We start from the raw sequence: 20010 nt of genomic DNA on the forward strand, positions 1-20010 counted from the left end.
TTTGTGATACTTTACCTGGATAAATACCAATTAAGTTTAATTAATTTCTAGATCACTGTATCACTTGGCGACTTACGGGCCACTTCACGTCAAAGCGGTGAAATATCTGTTAAATATTCCCGCCGGTTTAAAGAAACTTGAGCTCGATCCAATTCATCTGGTTTGTGATGGAGATCCGGTAGATGAACTACCAACCATTTTATGCAACTTTTTACAAAAACAGGCCCTCACTCTGGAACACATTTCCATTCATATGCAATGGGACCATCAGTTTGATGGATGGCAATGGAATATACCTGTATTTCCAGGCACATCAGGCTACAGAGTTTACGATGAGAGAGGTTTTCGGATGCGCGAGAGAAGTGCAACTACACGCTAACTGAGAATCGTAACCTATGGAGTTTATGAAGGATTGCAAAATTTTCAAAATTTTGGGAAAGATTCGACGGAAATCATACTGATCAGAAACACAAATTATGTATACTGTACTAACACACAAATACATTGTAAGTATTACACGAAATTTTCACAATTAGGAATATGCATGGCAACACGGAACGATTATGATTTTCGTTAAAACCTACAAATACGGACAGATACATATAAGCAATATTTATACATAGAATTAATACGACATATTTGGTAGGCTAACATTTGTCGGCGGAATTACAAACTATCCTAGCAAAAGTTCATATTTAGGTATGCGTGTCATAAATAATAGTGTCACATTTTTATTGGACGTGTTACCGTTGATACTGACCAACTGACTGTCTTATTTTGATTTTAAATGTGCTGGATTGTAAACTTAAGGATAAGAATAACATCCGTTCCTTCTATTCCAATTATTGATGTGCTAGTAAAGTACCTTATAAATATGTACGTAGATACATTTAACTTTTATGTAATAAAATTATTCGTTCAAATGTAACAAACCGATCTATTTATTTCCAAATAAGAAATTGACAATTTTTAGTTGTAAGTTTACATCGGATAACACTATGTTATGTTCTTGTTTATTAGCATGTGGGACACATCTAAATTGTTGTATATTGTTTTACCACCCAATACTTGTTGAGTATCACAATCACAGACAAAATCACCGGCAGATTATGTGTACTAAAATATCTCCGAGGTTGTAAACTTATCAGCTTTGAACGACCATAATTGAGTTGAAAAATCATTTTATTTTACACACATGCTAGCCATGCGAGAGGAGAGTATAGGGGGTATTGAATTTGTTATTTTTGACTGAGTAATCATGCGATTGAGTAATTATGTAAAAAAAATCGTCGGAACTTGTTCAATGATTACCACGAGCCAAATGATTTAATGGAAATAAATGTATCAGCCCATGATAAATAAACGAAGTTATGCAAATAATCATAGTTTTGTATGCATGTGTACTAGAAGACTAGGCACATCCTGCCTTTAGCAAAAATAGATATTGAGTACCCCCATAGTAAATACTATCATGCCATAAATGATCTCCTGTATTAGTAGATTCATATCATCCATGGGATCAAACAAAACCGACCACGGCCAGTTGCGTATGAGCTATGACGTTCTGGCATCGCTAGTCTTGTAAAGAGTTTTGTACCTCAAGGGTGTACGAGCAACAATTAATAAAGCAATGAAGCTAGCAGTCATTTTCTTACTACTGTTTGTGGGAAATGGGTTCACGGCAGTAATCCAGTCACAGGTAGTGTCTACATATTGTCGAACAATCTTGTTTATATTTTTTATGCAGTCAGTAGGTCACAAAACCTGTTTAATTTAAAAATCTAGGAACCCAATCTCCAAGATCTTGTCGAAGACATACACGACAAGATCTTTGCGTTCGATCATCGTACATATCTGGATGCCATATCCAGGTCCGAGGGCGCTCAGGAATTCAAAGCCATGGAAAAGCTTAAGAAAACTTTGAAGCAGGAGAGATTCGCGGATACTGTTGCTTTGTTAACAATGGAGAACAGTAGCGGTGAAATTTCTTTTCATGTCGCTTCTAATATAAAGAAAGTAAAAGATCCCACACTTAAGAGCATCCTTAAAGAAAATAACTTGGAATTTGGAATTCGACAAGAGCATCGCCATATTATTGTTGATACTATTCAGAAGGTAAGGAAAATTGCTTTAGGATATTTTTTAAATTTTTGTAATATCTTCCTAACGGCTAATGCCTCCAGGGTTTTCAAAACCCTGACGATACTTCGGCAGATACATTCATATCCGATATGTACTAAATATGCCATCATAAGTAGTTGAGACGTTATTTTATAGTAGTTAAGGAATGTGTTCTGTTTAATTCGATAGTCCTTAAATGAGCTCACCTAAAAAATTATCTCGAAATTTCTCACAAAAATCCCATTCGATTTTATAACCTCAATCACCGGACCGAACGAAACTCAGTTCCTTACTTTTGTGGTGAATGTGCATGTAGTAAGAAATTCAAACCGATAATATATGAGTAAAGGTGTCATCCTTAGATGGACAGGAGAGACAGACATTACTGGCATATAAGCCCTGGGTTATATTAGAAATTCATTTGACCCATTCCCAGTGGTATGCGAATATGAAATACCTTCAAACTTGTTAAATAAATCCTATCCATATATTTAGTTTATTTAAAATCGCAAAAGTATCTAAATCCAGTTTTGTAGGTCAATAATTTATAAAGTATTTTAGCTATTTTCGACGAAAATTGTCAAGTTGTTAGTCCCCTGTAAGTGCCGATCGGCAAAGCTGATTTAATGATTTATCCAAGCAAAATCGATTGTTTGTTTTTTTTTCGTTTGTATGAGCTTACACTCTTTAACAGTGGTCAGCACAATCTGGGCGGCAGGGATTAAACAAAATATATCTTGTGGAATCTGATTTCGAGCCGGAAACGATGACAGCCATGCGAGCACCACATGCCGAAATGACACTGTTGAAACACTCCTTGAACATGTTCTTACGCGGTGAGGGAAAGCCGACGAAAATTGCCACGTCAAAAACACCTTGCGAACCTTGTAGGGATACTATGAGAGAAGTTAATGAAGTCTTGGGAACACTTGACTTCGAAGATTGGGACAATGAATCCGCCAAGAAAGGTCTCGCTGTGGAAAAAGTCAAAAACTGGCTTCTTCCGCGACATATTAAAGTTAAATCAGAACCACTAACTGAAAACGCTCCACGGCTAAGCCAGGTTCATTTTATAATTATTATACACAAACACCTAGGGGTTTGTATGATAATTATAAAGAACTATACAGTTGTATAGTCCTTTCTTCATGTGAATTAATTGAAAATTTAATTGACTGAGTAGGAAAACATTAAAGATGACAAATTTTTTACAACCACTGTCTGCGACAGGGGTAGACTAAATGGGCATGCTAAAGGAACTCCCGAGGTAAAATGAACTCTTCCAGCAAATCCCGAATACATTTGATAAGTGTAATGTCTACAGTATAAAGCGGCGAAAAGAATGTTGAAGCGATGTCAATCCGCCGGAGGAAATAAGGCTTCCAGAAGATTGGTGCATCGTGGGCGAGTTCAGGTAATGCAATCTATATTTTTGAAACACGGATTAATTATACCTTATTTTATCTTTAGCGAAAGAAGCTTAATTTAAAATACAAAGGTGTTCACAGTGTTGCCGATTTACGAAGGAAATTTAATTCAAAGTGGTTAATCCGAGAGAGGATTACGAAAGGAAAATTTGTGTAAAATAACGTGTTGCAAAAATTCAAACTATGCAGATCATAAAACAATGAGTTTGTAACCTATATATGTAAATAAACCTCAACTTGTCTAAATGTAAATTTCTTAAATCATTTTACAATTGATTGTTTGACTGAATATCCGAACCGAAACGTTATTTTGAAAATCTGAAGAAAAGGACTAATATATGCATTGATATTAACCTGAATTCGGACACCAGAAGAAAGGTGACAAAAGTTGAAATTAATTCTGTGATAACATCGCCATCGATGTAAATGTACAGGCAGGAATGCTCCCTTAAGTTGCTAAATAGATTGCAATGCGTTAATGGAAAAATCCATTAATCAAAATCCATTAATACGTAACATTTTGCATTTTGTAAAATACATTTAGCAGTTGCCTGCAGCACCCCCAATATCCACAATACGCTTTAAGTTTTGTGTCGGGCTAATCTTAATCCTATAAAATATGAACTAAAATTTATAACTGAAGTCCCTGTAATTATTACGAAGTTCCCAGACAGTTTGTTGAGGTCAGAGATGAAAACGTGTGTCACTGTAAATTAGGGTTTTTTGTTATATTATATGAGTTTCTGGCAGTCCTTACCATTTAGAAGGCTTGGTATTTGCAATGTTTGCAACGGAGATGCTCTTTGCTGGAATATTGGAATTCCTAAAAGCTAGACCGTCATGCAAAAATTTGAAAGTCTCAATTGGTATTGTTTTTCAAAAGGTCAGACATATGGGGTTTCATAAGTACAATATTTGTTTTTGACTTTGCAAGTGTTTATTAATGGGTTTGAAGTAGCCTGAAAAGGTTGTGCGTATAAAAATGTATTTATATGTCTATTACACATATTACAATTTAAACGTTCACTCGCATTTATGTAGTTCGGTAAATTTGACTGGAGGGTTGGGGGACTTTAGGGGCTGAGGGAGAAGTGGTAGGGAAAGTTTTTCTGCCTTTCATTTTGTTGGCAGCCTTATTACAATCATATTCTAAATGCAAAAATTTCGAGTGGGAGTGTGAGTAGCCACTCCCACTCGCCATGTTAAGGAATACAAATTGTAAGTGGGCACTCCCACTCCCACTCAAAATTTTACATCAGAACACGAAAGTAACTATTGTATACGAAAGACATGCATGTAATGCTTTCCTAACTTGCAATTACGACCGTCGTGAGACGCGCATATTCGCTAGTTGAATATATAATGAGTTGTCGTTTCATCCCCTGAAAATTTTATATTAGAAAATAGAAACTTAGAATTTATTTTTAATTTTGAGATTTTATAAAATTTATCATAAGTTTTTATTTTTTAATTTAAAGTTTTCAGTTTGTGAAACGGTAACTGATTATATATTCTAATGCAACATATATTGACATCGTCAGATTGGGGGACCCTGTACTCCTAAATAAATTGTGCATCTAATTTGTACAACACGGTACAAATTTGTTACAGTAAAGGTGAATACGATACATTTATGTATCGGTGTAACAAATTTTATAATAAAATTTAACTAAATTTTTAAATTAAAAAAAAAGCTTAACAAATTGAAAAAAAACTTAAAAAACTGCATAGTTTGCGTCGGATTTACCGCATAACTTGTAATCGAACTGGCTTTTATCTACTTCATATACTGCTTATACAATGTTATACATCTAGGACATTTCATCTAAAATCTTTGTCAACATAGTACGACCCAATTCACAATATTTTTTAGCGCGTGATAAATATATATGAATATGTCGTTTGTTAAATAATGTCCAATCAGTCTCTTGCATAATAAACTATTTCATGGAAAAATGGTCACATTGCATAAAACTTATTTTGCATTCTGGAAATTATAATTCAATTCGGATATTAGTTCTACTGCACCAATGCAGATATAATACATACATATGTTTCAACAGTTTGTATTGTGTACTAGAATCATCCGACCAACTGCCAACATATTACGCATCTAATCCATTTAATAAATCCTTACTAGACCGTCATACGGATCACATGCTTAATCGAATTAATTCAATGGTACCTTGTACGTCCCCACTACTAAAGACTGATTGGTTTTCTACATTACAAATCTCAATTCGCAGAAAAAATATCACTTTACACATCAAACACCAACGCAACAAGTTATCTTATCTATCAGAAACTCATACATACACAACAAGTATTATTACTTTATAATAATTATACACTAGAAGCTTAATATTGCCATTGTATCGTCTGACACAAGTAAAATTGTATATTGCATTTCCTCGACAGAATCTAACAGCTAATTAAAAATTTTTAATGTTTCTTGATCCCAGTACTTCTCCCACAGAATATATTATGTACTAGGCAATAGCCCGTGTAGAGCACGGGATATATTTTATTGTACTATAATTGAATGAATGTATAATATCTGAATCCCACATTTGAGTGGTTGACTACTCTGCAATCAGATCATATCACGATCAGATCGCCATCAGATGGATAGATGGGTGCCACTACTTGTGTTAAGCCAATTTTGTTAACCCATGCAAGTGATTAGTACATAATAGGATTGTCATAAGTCTTGCTATACGTGCCCAGACAATCTTTGCTTCAATAGTCATTTTCTTATACATTGAAGGGATGCGTTCCAGACGGAAAGACAGACAGAGAATGGACTAATATTATATAGATTTGTGGGTCATACTCATTAAGTCAATTAAACCACATATTTATTTTCAAGGTTACATCTGTCAGTATTATTTATTCACAGATTCTCATAAATTCGATTAAAATATAAAATCAGTTGTTAAACTAACAATACTCAATATATTTTCATTATTAACTTGTCCTTATAAAAATCAAGCTGACTCAATTGATATCACATACTGCAATTACTCCAGGAATCCTACTCAACTAAACAAATTATTAGGTAAGATACACTTAAACAATCTACTAGTAAATAAATCTTCATCGTGCGGGGTCAGCATAAGGCGTGACCGAGTTGGTGACAATCTCTGGTATAAACAGTTACCATAAATTCCGGGAAATTAGAATTTTTTCCTATACGGCAATGTCTTCTCACCATCGAGCAATAATTCAAATTACCCGGAATCTATTACAGCCGGGTTTTGTCACAGATGCCCAGCTGAGTGCAGGCTAATTGTGACTTCGCACGGTGACGATTAATTACCCGATCATTTTACAAAAAAAATATATTTAAGTTTCCGGCAAGATTAAGCTTAGTGAAGAAGCAACCGCGGCTTGTTAACAGGTATGTGTAGTATATTCCATAAGCACTCTATTTGCACAACAGCATATACATACTGTAAATGTGTTCTCTGTTCAAAATAGCCAGGCCCTAACTTGCATAATTGATCCCTGCACAAAATCTACCACAAACTTTTTAATCACATAGGAACGGAAATGTTTTTGTTTGTTTGTTTGCTTGTTTGGTCTGTTACCAAATTTTTCAGTAAAGTAAACAGCGAAAAACATTGGATTTTGATAAGCAAAAAAAGCTACATTTTACAGCAAAATGCAAAGCCTTTTGCTTTTTGTACCCTTCTTGTCCCCTGCCATTGTTTAATATTGTTTGACAAAAAGCTCAATAATTTCAATTGAATCAACCAAAATAAAAGTTTTTGTTACCGCAAGCATTAAGTTCCCAGCTATATTCCGTAGTCATTAATTCTTAATCCCATGAATCAATTAATGTATTACAGAACTGGTAACCTTCCAACTTATTCATTGAACTTATACATGTATATTTGTGACTCATATACATAATTACCATTATTAGCATCACCCTGATATCACCCTGATTTCCGGTCGATTTTGAGTCAATAATGACGTCAACCCAGATTGCGGTGAAAATTCTCCTCTACATCTTCATCATGACGAATGCATTACAGGTAACATATTTATTCGTAAATTTTTGTCGCCCATTTGCGGTTGGGTTTAATGCGAATTAAAAATTTAGGTAGAATCACGAAGTTGCCAGATTGGTGGGGATTTTGCATGTTCTGGGTCTTGCTTCTTGCATGGGAGCACTGGTGAAGCTTGTTATAGTGGAACATGTTATTGTATGTCACACGTGTTAAGAGCCTCTGTCTCAACCGGAATCGGAAAGAAAGTTGCAAATTAAATATTTCTGGGGGTATTCATGGTTATTGTTTTGTATTGAGTATTGTAAAATAGTTATTTCTTCCATTAATTTTTCCATACGACGAACATGTTGTAATGATATGATGGAATCGTGAATATTTGGATGATTTGTGTTACTAAAGGTCGTTTGAGTACTGGTCCATGCTTTAAATATCAATGTAAAATAAAATTTTTTCCAAGTTAATTGACGATGTGGGAATGAAAAAGATATCCGTCCGATTGGTTCCTAATTTACTTTCATCATCTCAAGCACCAACTCGTATGCATTTTAACGCCCCTAATCTTTTTGTGGAGTTGCCTGTCCCTGAGTTACACCCACTTTCGCGGATGCCCCTTATTTTGTGACCTCTATGCAATAAATTGTAGAGTATTAATTAAAAATGTATTAGGTGATAAATATGTAGTCTCAATTTTATTAATGCATGCAAAATTGAAACAGCACACTTAATTAATCACATAATTATTACAGAGCCTTACATAAGAACAACTGATTAATCTACGCAAAATTTTGAAACGTTTCTTAAATAACTTACAATTGGATAACTACAATAAAATATTTTAGACATTGCACAGTATTTTATTTGCATAACTAAATGCAAATTTAGCTAAATTTAGAATCAATTATTTCAAAAGATGTCAATCCACCCTCAATTTTAATTATCCCGTAGATCATCTATATAATCTCGCAACCCCTGCTGCTCTTCATAAAAGGAACCTTCACTATCTACATCAGTCCCATAACCCAAAAGATCTCCAACGGTTTCGTCAATTTCTTGAGATTCAGCAGCACCCTTAAAAGTAGCCTCCTCCCCCATTTTCCATAATGCTTCGTCGAAAATTTCTATAAATTTTTGTAGAACTTCTCCCTCCAATGTATCGTTTATATAAGTATAATTAATACATTCTGCATAGTTTTCCAATGCATGTTCCACCATGCCCTCCAACTTTGAGGCATCCATCACCTCCGATGTATCAGAAGAAGCTGCTTCCTCCGCTGCATCACAAAGTGCTTGTGTTGGACCGTTGGAAATGAAAGCCATATCAAATACCCCACCCAAAAGAATACCTCGAATTTTTGTCAACCCATCCATTATGGGAGATGTTATAAACGGTTCGCGTAGTCTAGAATCTAGCGTAACTTTTTTCAAGTCGTCGATTGTGTACCCACAACTATCAAGGTCAGGTGCATCTGATTCCACAACTCGCGCCAGATTATACAAATTTTCAAAATGCAGCGTAGTAATTGCAGTCACAGCACAGTCAAACTGAAGCAATTGAAAGATCTTGGGATACTCTGTTAATTCTGCGAGTCTACGGTTTTTCTTCTTAGCTATTTCAACGGCATGCTCCTGAAGAATGTGGGAAATTCTACTTCTTACATTGTAGCGTGAGAATTTAATAGAAATATATTCTCCAACGGCGGTGCATGCTGACCAGAGGGATCGACATTCCGGAGTTTCATCAAGCACTTCCTTTATTAAGTTGTTCACCACCAAATTTGTATTTTGGTGGTAACGTTCTCTTCTCATTTTATTCATTAAGCTATTAAATACATTTTGCTTCTTTAACAACACCAATGCCCCGTTCCCAGTAAGGTTGCTAAACCATACTTGAGGATTTAAATTGTGCTGCGACATATTTCGCATTTCCCCCAAATCAAAGAGGTTTGGTTCCCCGTTACCCATAAATTCATGAGAAAATTGTATCCTCTTCGGGTTCTCTTTATCCCCACTTTTATAACTATTGCAGCGTACAGGAATCTGTGTGATTAAAGGGTTCCCTTCAAAGCTAAATATGGCTGAAAGGTTACCACGATTTTGCTTCATGTTTTTAATAATTACGCGGGACTCTTGATTACTGAGGGGCATATCTAGGTGAAGGAAGCTTTCAGAAACTGTGTGATATTCAGGTTTAATTAATATGCAGAAATTTGGTTCAGGATAGTATGTCCCTAATGGAATATGCTGGGCAGTGATTGCACGAATTTTTCTACAAATCTGGCTAGCCTTCAACATGCCTTCACCGTATGTGTCATGGTGTTCTGGAAAAATATACCCGGTTGACATAATATCTGGTGGGGTTTCATTCTCCTTGGCCATTTCGGCATTAACTATTTCCAAATACGAGCTAAAAACGTGGTTAAAATCCACGGTATCTGAATCCATCACAACCAGATAGCACGGCGTTTCCACGGGGTACTCCTTTCGTATGTTTTTAACCAATTGTTTCGTATTGTTGTGATTTTTGAGGTGCTCTCGAAGCTCTTGAAATGGGACGGGGTAGTCTTTTCATTCTCAGCCAAAAACTGAAGTTTTTCTTGAACGGATAAATGTTGATAATATTCTACCACTTTCGTGATGTCTGAAACTTCAACAAATTCATTCTTTCTTCGAAACCAGGTGGGTTCCCAAAACGCGACCGAAACACGATACGGGATGGAACTTTGACAATTTGAAAATGTCTCGTGATTGTATATGCCCATGCCTTCATCTCCGTATGAAACAGAATACATTGTATTAAGCAGGAATGAAATGGAGAGATGAGTTTTCTCTTTATCCTGAGTGAGGACTCCTTCCTTCTCTAGTTTTGTCAAAAGTGATGGCGCAATTTGGCGAGTGGATTCCTTCAGCCTGTCTGGAAAAGCAACTTCTCGGATCTTAACCCTTTTCCGGGCAGCTTCGGTGCGTCGGGTAGAGTACGTGAATACACTGGGTGTAGAGGCTATCGCTACCTTCGCTGTCGCTTTCACCGCTTTCCCTTCCACCGCTGTCGCTTTTACCGCTTCCACCGTTGTCGCTTTCACCGCTTCCACCGCTGTCGCGTTCACCGCTTCCACCGCTGTCGCTTTCACCGCTTCCACCGCTGGCCCTTCCACCGCTTTCCCTTCCACCGCTTTCCCTTCCACCGCTGGCCCTTCCACCGCTTTCCCTTCCACCGCTGGCCCTTCCATCGCTGGCCCTTCCACCGCTGGCCCTTCCACCGCTGGCCCTTCCACCGCTTTCCCTTCCACCGCTTTCCCTTCCACCGCTTTCCCTTCCACCGCTGGCCCTTCCACCGCAGGCCCTTCCACCGCTTTCCCTTCCACCGCTGGCCCTTCCACCGCTTTCCCTTCCACCGCTTTCCCTTCCACCGCTGGCCCTTCCACCCCTGGCTCTTCGTCTCCCTGCGCTTCAAATGGAACGTATCCTATCATGTTCACGACAAAGCAAACATCTCTCGTTTCATCCTCATAATCGTTGGCCTTGTTATCAGATATGTTGTCGAAAAAGCGGTCATATATATCCCAATTACCGGCCCTACAAAAAAGCAGACAACAATAAAAAATCTTAATAGTTTTGACTTGGCAAATGAAATATGAGATGTGTCACCGAAGAACAAAACAACCGCAAATCATCAATCATTAAAAATTTCGGACCCAATATTCTGAATATGATCACTTTTTTGCCATTTTTAAGGTTAAGGGGTGTGAGAAGATATCTGAATGAGCATGTTATGCAAATCATGATCAATGCGTATGTACATTTTATAATTGATTACGGTATGTACATAAATATGAGTTGTACAAGGTGATACAATGCTTATTTCCCTTCAGGAGAAAATAGAGTTTCATTGCTGAATTTTATTTTAACCGTAGGTCGAGAAAGAAATGTAGATTTAAAAACAACGAAAAATTGAAGATTGCTAAATTACCAAGCTAAGGAGATGCTGTAACGTTTTATCAATCATAATTAGAAATAACTTTGTAATTTTGTAAAAATGTACATTTAAGGATATGTTTAAAAATCCTTATTTATGCGTTACGTATGTAATATATAGACGGCGCCTTAGTGTAATGGGTTAAAAATTAAGTAAAATGAAAAAAAAAAATTAAGCAAGGTATCATGCATAAATTATGTCACGTAAACATTGGGATTTTGAGACCCACTCGTCCTCATTAAAATAAAATGCCCCCAACTAACAATGCGAACGTGTCAGCGGGTAGGGTTGGATTGTAATGGGACCAATTTTGTTTTATTCACAACAAAAAATATAAATTTGAAATGCCAGTGGCGTGCATTTAAAGTATTTTTTCAGCCAAAACGTCTGATTTTTAAATTGCTATATTTTTTTGGATTTTAAGAATTCAAAAAACTAGCAACATGTATGCTTAAAATTATTTCCTTTACAATATAAAATTTCATTTTTTAAATTTTAAAAAATTGCAATTTTTGTAGGAGTTCCTATTTTTCAAAATTCGAAATTTGGATAAAAATTATAATTCTCAAACAATTAAAAAAATGAAATTTTATATTGTAAAGAAGCCAATTTTAAGCATACATGTTTCTAGGTTTTTGAATTCGCGCTAAGATCCAAAAAATTATAGCAATTCAAAAATTGGACGTTTTGGCTGAAAAAATATTTGAAATGCACGCTACTCGCTCAAATGCGCGCATTAAACAAAAAGGAAAAATACGGGTCGGCTTATTTTTTTGTGGTTAATAAATAAAAATTGATCCCATTATAATCCGAGCGTAGCCGCTGACACGTCCTCATCGTAAGCATTAACTTATGGGGGCGGCCATTTTGTCACGCTGCCCAAGTGCCACCCCGCATCCGCCGCGTTACATAATTTATGCATGATGCCTAATTGAGTATTTTTTATTTCAATTATGTATGTATTTTGTATTTTGTAACTTGCATTTGAAGAAAACGGAAATGTATTTTGTAATTAAACGTGTATTTACGACAGAGTTGTTTTCAATACTATAAAAATATTTAAATGCTAATTACTTAAATACTTCAATTTCTGGAAAGTATTTAAATACTAAATACTTAAATACTTGGATTTTTAAAAAGTATTTAAATACTTAAATAGTATTTAAATATTTATTAAATACTTAAATACTCTAATTTTTCTTCACCCACGAGTGGTTGGTGAAGATCAAAAATACATCAAAGTGTTGTTCCTAGTGCTTTTCTTACACATTTTCCAGGTTTAGCGTGTAACTTTTATTAGATTTCTATAATTAACTATTATGCAATCATAAATTGTATTTAAATACTAATTACTTAAATACTTCAATTTCTGGAAAGTATTTAAATACTAAATACTTAAATACTCGAATTTTTCTCAAAGTATTTAATAATAAACACTAAATACTCAAATCTAGTATTTAAATAAAGTATTTAAATACTTTAGTATTTAAATAAAGTATTTAAATACTTTAGTATTTAAATACTGCAACTCTGATTTACGAACATTCGACAAAATTGTGTTGTGTTAGTATTTTGGCCAACTCTGATGACCAGCGTAATATAGACGATGGTGAATACTTTAATTTAAATTCTTAGCCAACATAAATTACAATGAAATTAAAAATCATTGTCAAATTGAAAGAAAATAATAAATATGCTGACAAATCAATTTTCAACTTACATTTTGTAATTGCCAACCGAATTGAATTTCCCGATTTCTACAACGGACGACCTGGAATCAAAAATATTATTACTTAAATTATTAAAAAGGCTTGTACTTATATGTAATGTATTACTTACAGTGCACACAAAGCTGGAGAATAAGTTTAGTAGCTCAATGAGAATAAGGGTAAACTTAACTGGAATATTTCACTGTCAAAATCAAACTGATTCACGGAGCAAACGAGTTTTATACATACGAACGCTTTTTACCAAATGCCAGTAATGAGCCAACGAGCAACTTGCAAATCCTGATAACGTAATCTCGCTGATTTCCTGTTCAAATGCCAGTGTAGGTATGTACACACACTTCGTTTTGACGTTTTCGCAATACTAAAGTATGTACAGGACGGGTAAACCTGTCTGCTTTTTGATAAACGTGTATACGTATGAATACTTACTTTCCGACGCCGATGATTCAGCCTAATCTATCAGAGTCAGACAGCAGTTACGTCATATTACCTTCTGTGAGCTGAATAAAAATTTGTTATTTTATTTTACTATATATTTTTTAATGCGTTAGCAAACAATTAAGCTGTGTATGGTAAGGGAACGCGTCAACTTTTCCAAAAATGCATATAAAGAAATGCCATCAATCATTACGAGACTTAAAGGCTGGCAGGGTTTGTAGCAAATTTTCATTAGCTCCAATACTGAGTGTTATAATTTTGTATAGTCCGAGTATAACAAGTATTGGATATTGTGCAATTTTGTTCTTGCTGATATTATTATTTGGACTAACTAAATAAATTACAATTACCCCCTCCACTCCGTATATTTCTACACAATCAAACGGAAGTGAACAAATTTCTAGTGTATGTAGCTGGCATGAAATTGTAATCAGTAACAAACCGGCAACTTGGTCATTTATATTGCAGGACATATGTAGGTACATACATACATAACATACGCTCACTAATTCATATCACATATAAGTACAGACATATTTTGACTCATAGCAAATAGGGTTGCCCCAAGTAATTTATATCTGCATTTTAAAAATCAGTATTTTTGATGTATTTCAACTACGTATTTTGTAGTTAGGCTAGGTTAGGTTAGTTAACCACCCAAAAAATAATACAAGAAATTTACTATTTTTTAATTTGTATATTATGCAAGTTTTATGCAATTTTGTGCAATTTTTTTAAGTAATAAATTGTTATTTATCACCATTATGTATATCCAAGAGCAATAAATTAACTAGTAACTACATAACTTTATGAATTAAAATTAACAATTGTTTCCTATAATTATATCCGCAAAAACTGGAAAAACTAAATCTATTCATCTTCAACATTTAAATAGCTGAACAATTATTTATGTAGTTATGTGTATCAATGCTGTATAATAATGTGAAATAGTTTATCAAATGGTTTCGTCTCTCTTTCTTTCTTTCTCTGTGTGGTGTCCATACATACATATAGAGGTTTTTTGTTTAAATATTTATATATAGAACTTATCATATAATCCCCCACTTTCCCCCACACAAAAAATGCTTCTTTTCTTCTTCTTTGTCTTCTTCTTACTTTCTCGTCATATTTTCCTTTCCAATTATTTTCTGTCCAAAAAGTAATGCTCAGATAATAAAGGCGTCCATATTTTCGGGAGGCCCAAATCCGCCCAAATTGTAATCGGCGATCGACGAACCTTCATCAGAGGAGGAAGATGGCGTCGCGTGCTACTTTTACACGACAACGCTCCACCTAACAAACTTTCACAGGATGCTATTGCAAGCCAAAAACTAACAGAATTATTCCCCCCCCCCCTTACAGTCCAGACCTGGCACCCAGTGATTACTACCTCTTTCGACATTAAAAAAAACCTCAGGGGATTTTCAGCAATTGAGGAGGCAAAAGCAACAGTTTGTTCGTTTTTTGACCAACAAGATGAAACATTTTATAAAACTTGGATAGAGTCATTGGAATCAAAGTGGAGCAAGTGTGTTGAGGTCGCAGGGGATTGTATTTAAAAATAGTATGGCAAGTATCCTTAATTTATTGCAGCATCATGTTCAGGATTGAAGCTTTTTGACCTCCCCTCGTACAGTAAGTAATTGATAGTTACGTTACTTAGATTACCAAAAGAATTGCAGCAAACCAAGTCTTTAGAATTCATAAAAATCTTATAAATCCACATTTTCGAACAAAATTCACTCATGCGAAAATTAATAGCCCTATTGTCAATTAAATACTGAGTTGAGTTTGCCAAATATTCAGCTTCCCAGTGCTTACGGGAAAGGTCCATAAAAATAACCGTCAGATAATATTTGTAAGCATTTCTGCCAAGTTTTGTGACTAACATAAGTTAAATAATTGTTGACAAGTTTTTAATTTTATTTTGAGTTATTAGATAGTTTTTATATTGTAAAAATATTGATTAATTCGTTACGTTAACTTACATAACACTGACGATAACTCTCAAAATTGTTCGATGTTTCCTGCCAAACGTGTAACCCTTACAGAATCCAATCCTGTGTGGCTTAACCCCGTAAAATAACCGTAATCCACCGTAAAATAACTACCTTTATGAACTGATAACATTCCACAGTATAGGATAAAGCCGATATTAGAATTACGCAAGCGCAGAGAATGAAGAGGGTGACCAATCCACTTTTCACCGTTTGGGAGACAGTGTTTTCCACATAACGACCAGCTTTAGGTGGATGGACGACTGGTTCTCGGCCTCTGTTCACTCCCGCAGTTATTTCAATTTCAAGTCGTTTCCATATCCCCGATGGCAACATTGCTGCAAAATACCTTGGGATTTTACTTCCGCGTACACGACGAAAACACCAGGATACCCAGTCATGCCCCAACACTTCCCTTCCCTTCACTAACTTTTTCTTTTTCCAGGCATATTTCTAGTGATGAATTGAAACTCGTTGGAAATGTGGTAAGGGTACGAGATGCGAACGGATTTCCCACATTTCATCAGTTCGCGCTCATTCTCCCTATTCATTTGCGTTATCAATTGCTCCATAGTCAGATTCTACTTGGAATGGACAGTCTAAAAGCATTTTGATGCATGTGGCCAGGACGCAGGAGCAACATTTCTGGGTACGCTTTATGATCAACATCTTTCAAATCCTTCTGAATAAACATATCCTTGAAAACAGCATAAATCTTAAGGAAGATGTAAGTACTTGGAAAGACCCTGCCACTAGATGTATTAAAATAAAAAGGTACCGAATCCAGAGGTGGAGAGAGTAATCGATAACAAGCCTCAGACTCGAAAGGATTTTCCAACATTTGAGAAACAGTCTTATTGTAATAACCCAATGAAATTGCCCTGTGCAATGGACTCCAATACTTTAAGATATTTTCGGCTTCTGCCCATTTCGTGATATTCCCAGTAGGACGGAAATGGTCCCCACAAGCCAAATCGGATATAGTTTCCGGTTGTACGCTGGGATGTGGGGCATTCAGCTCAGTAATCACTAGCCCAGTGTAGCAATTCGTGAGGAATATTGCCATCAATGTCCAGCATCCGAAAACGAGTCGGTGAAATGACTTTCCTTCCACGCACCCCGGTATGGAATTTGGTTCATCGAAAATGGTTCCAAGGACAAGAACCCAAGGGGCGTAGGAAATGCGTTTGTCAATTGGAGAATGGTATTTGTTGTACAGGAAGAGGGCTGACACTACGATCGTTATGGACAACAAGATCCCTACCCACAAAGCAGGTTGGAATGGGATAAGATAGAACTGGAAAGATATGAATCGCTCTTCATAACAGGTCAGGAATTGTACTCCGCTTCTGCTGGGTGTTATGGTCTCAATAACGTAGTGCCTCCGGCTGCTTAATAGGGTAAAATCTCCAGCGCTTGTCCAAACAACGGAATTAAGGAACTCCGGGGCCGCCCACGTACGAACTGTAGCGTTTACGACGCCTCCATGTAGAAGCAGTTGATGGAACAGATGATATTGGACATCTCGCCGCTCAAGACTAAAAGGACTCAAGGTTAAAAAATTGAACTCGCGAAGGGAATTTGGTGTTAGCATTTCCTCCTGTTTCGCATTATCCCAGGGCGATACATAAGCGGACCACGCAACGTGGGGCAACTTGAATTTTGCCACCATTTCTATGAAATCAGTGTCCTTGCCTGACTTGCACAGAAGTTTAGGACGTGGGAGAAAAACGTTTGCACTATTTCCCCGAATAACGTGTACGCAAATAGAAATTGGCCCATCCACCGTGGGGTAAATCGCTATGACGATATCCTTCGGACCGATGTAGTAACGAGGTGCAGGCTGGACAGGTTTACCATCCCTACCAATCCCGCAAAGTATGTAGTCCGTCATTCTTAACAGAATATTGGGCATTGTGAAGAATATTGTGATGGGTGGAAATGAAGTTGGTTCAAGATGGAACGACCAGTCATTCAGAAAGTGAAGTAGCTTATATTTTGCAAAGGTGGCAATATGATGAATTTCATAGAATGATTTGATAATTGGAACTTCTGAGGGTACAACCACAGGGATCCTGCAACTTGGCGATATTCGACATCTAAGGATGTCCAAAGCCATTTGTATGGAGGAGTTCAACATCCCTTGATGGTTTAGTGCGGTGATTGTGGTAGGCCAGTGGCATTCTGCAACTGGGTTGAAATAGAAATCCGCAGTTTCCTTCTCTAAGCTATTGCTGTAGGCTATGTTGACATCACAGGAAGTGGAGACACCATTTAGGAGTTTGACCACGTCTAACTCAGGAGGAGGATGGAAATTGTGTTTCTCCAGATAGCTAGCAGCACCAATCTGAGGATCGTGGGACGTCTGGGCATGATGGGTAAGAAGAAGAGTTGAAAAGCCAAGTAATGTTATTACACCCATTGATGACAAGAGGTGAATCTAGTCCAAAAGAACGCTAAACGGGCGTGAGTTGGTACAAAGTACGGAGCACAATAATCGCTAGGAGTAAGCAGGATGGCATCCGAACATAGATAAATAGAGATAGCAATTCACTCGAGAATGTCATCCTCAGTATGGGCGACAACAGTATGGATTAGTTTAGAATATTGGGGGATTTCTCTCATTATTTAACTGATTTATCAAGCAACGACTCACCCACCATTGTAGATATTTTCTGTACTGTATTTATTCATCTGTCTACTAACTACTTGTTAGTAACAAGTAAAACAGAACCATAAGTTTGTGTCAGTGAACTGCTTAATTAATTATTTAGATAGTAAAATGGATCGATTGATGGATGGAAACAAAATATTTGTAGGACTGCTTTAGCAACTGTAAAAAATGATATGGCGCAGCGGAATTTTGTTTTTCTCTTAAATTGCTTTATAGTTTGATGAAGTAGAGATTCCTTTATACATACATGGTTCCTTCATAGTCACACTCTTAGCAAACCGGTAACAAAACCTCAAATTTCATTGACACCGACCATCGGTGACAGTCTTAGTTCCTCAACTGGTGTCAAGCTGGTAGCTAAAAACGACACCCCGAAGATTTAACGTTGACACCCCAACGGTATCATTTACATTTACGAACTCGTAATGCAGATTCCTTCCAAACAGTATCATTTAACACCAGATTGTGTCAGTTTGTTTCACCAGCGCGACCTATCGATTGATTTTAATCAGCTTTTTCTCCTTGCACATGTGAAAATATGGATAAAATAATCCGTGTGTCGATGTCGAATTCGAAGTCGATTGTTTTTAGTGGAGACTACTTTGAATTTCTAGATTGAGGTAAATTGCGTAGCTTTACAAATTTTGTTAATATACTTTACGCCGTGGAATTATTTTAATTGCAAAATTGCTTTATGTTTCAGTCAAGAAAAAATTCGACATAGAACCGTGCCTTGAAATATGTATTCAGGACGACCAAGGAGCCGAGATCGACGTTCCCGGTCTTGTTACAGCAGCAACCACTCCCAACATAGAGTTTATTGTTAAGGTGGAGGGATAAGAGGAAGTTACACTGGATTACTCCGGAATTTCAACTTCTCCACTACAAATATGCTGTATGATTACTATTTTGCAGTTGCTTAAATTTCCAAATTCATTCAGAAATTGCTAAAACCCTGCATTTTTAAATTTGTAGGCAGAAACTCAAGCAAACAAGAAGATTTGATGTCGAAACTATCTACGAGTTCAGCTGTCCTATATCCAACTCAGTTTACTCAGGTTTGTGATAAATAAATTAGCTTATTAATAATTCATTCAATTAATAATCATTAACGCCGCACGTGTTTCAGATTTGCTACAAAGTGACTCGGAGCTAAATCGATAGGTCTGCGACTGTAATAATAAAGGCTTTGTCGCTAATTCAACGTCGTCCACCCTGATCAAATTCTTTATGGTAAAGTTAATCGAGCTTAAGGGGAAGTTAAATTTAATTGAGATGTGATTGGGTTAAATTTTTGTTTAATGTTTTGAACAGAGAGTCGCCCTCGACCAAAGACCGAAAGCAAGTCGCCCTTGCCATTATTTCTATCATTCCTTCCTGGAAATACACTGGTTCGGAAAACGGAGTTGTAAGATAAATTGAAAAACACGATAGGAAATTTGTACAGAAAAAATAATCATTTCGCTTCTTTCCAGGATATTCTTTATGATGAAGTAAACGGTTCAGGAATGATCCATTCTCGTATTCGGTCAATTCACCGGAATTTAAAGGGAATCAAGCCACAAATGGTGAGTGCAGTTAAATATTAGGAAAATTTAAGCTTTTCATAATTAATATACACTAAATTTTTTACC

The 20010-nt window shown here is 36.3% G+C and overlaps 2 protein-coding genes and 1 long non-coding RNA gene across 6 annotated transcripts; 2 read left to right on the forward strand and 1 right to left on the reverse strand.

The window, feature by feature from the left end:
- The first annotated feature begins 1594 nt into the window (after positions 1 to 1594).
- On the forward strand, positions 1595 to 3705 carry LOC118433521. Its single transcript, XM_035845514.1, has 6 exons — positions 1595 to 1699; positions 1786 to 2115; positions 2816 to 3184; positions 3305 to 3388; positions 3446 to 3535; positions 3592 to 3705. The coding sequence occupies exons 1-6, from the start codon at positions 1631 to 1633 to the stop codon at positions 3703 to 3705; spliced, it is 1056 nt and encodes a 351-aa protein (XP_035701407.1). The 5' UTR covers positions 1595 to 1630.
- Positions 3706 to 6537: 2832 nt separating this feature from the next.
- On the forward strand, positions 6538 to 8049 carry LOC118433531. Of its 4 annotated transcripts, none has more exons than XR_004833424.1 (4): positions 6538 to 6606; positions 6899 to 6948; positions 7477 to 7588; positions 7657 to 8049. It is a non-coding gene; the product is annotated as an uncharacterized LOC118433531 (long non-coding RNA). The 4 variants fall into 4 exon arrangements; XR_004833423.1 differs by having other exon boundaries at positions 6575 to 6606; positions 6799 to 6948; XR_004833425.1 differs by lacking the exon at positions 6538 to 6606 and having other exon boundaries at positions 6617 to 6948; positions 7029 to 7588.
- A 177-nt stretch (positions 8050 to 8226) lies between these two features.
- LOC118433530 lies at positions 8227 to 13499 on the reverse strand. The gene is made up of 3 exons (XM_035845525.1): positions 13377 to 13499; positions 13258 to 13308; positions 8227 to 11137 (listed from the first exon to the last, which is right to left on the reverse strand). Coding segments are annotated over exons 2-3 (1134 nt in total). The 5' UTR covers positions 13260 to 13308; positions 13377 to 13499; the 3' UTR covers positions 8227 to 10005.
- Between the last annotated feature and the right edge of the window lie 6511 nt (positions 13500 to 20010).

Source organism: Folsomia candida, unplaced genomic scaffold (genome assembly GCF_002217175.1).
Source record: "Folsomia candida strain VU population unplaced genomic scaffold, ASM221717v1 Fcan01_Sc056, whole genome shotgun sequence".
In the NCBI taxonomy this organism is placed as follows: Eukaryota; Metazoa; Arthropoda; class Collembola; order Entomobryomorpha; family Isotomidae; genus Folsomia; species Folsomia candida.

Coding starts and splice junctions, on each gene's coding strand:
- LOC118433521 (XM_035845514.1), top strand. CDS start 1,631: ATGAAGCTAGCAGTCATTTTCTTACTACTGTTTGTGGGAAATGGGTTC. Junction 3,389..3,445: donor ATGCTAAAGGAACTCCCGAG/GTAAAATGAACT, acceptor TAATGTCTACAG/TATAAAGCGGCGAAAAGAAT. Junction 3,536..3,591: donor TGCATCGTGGGCGAGTTCAG/GTAATGCAATCT, acceptor TTTTATCTTTAG/CGAAAGAAGCTTAATTTAAA.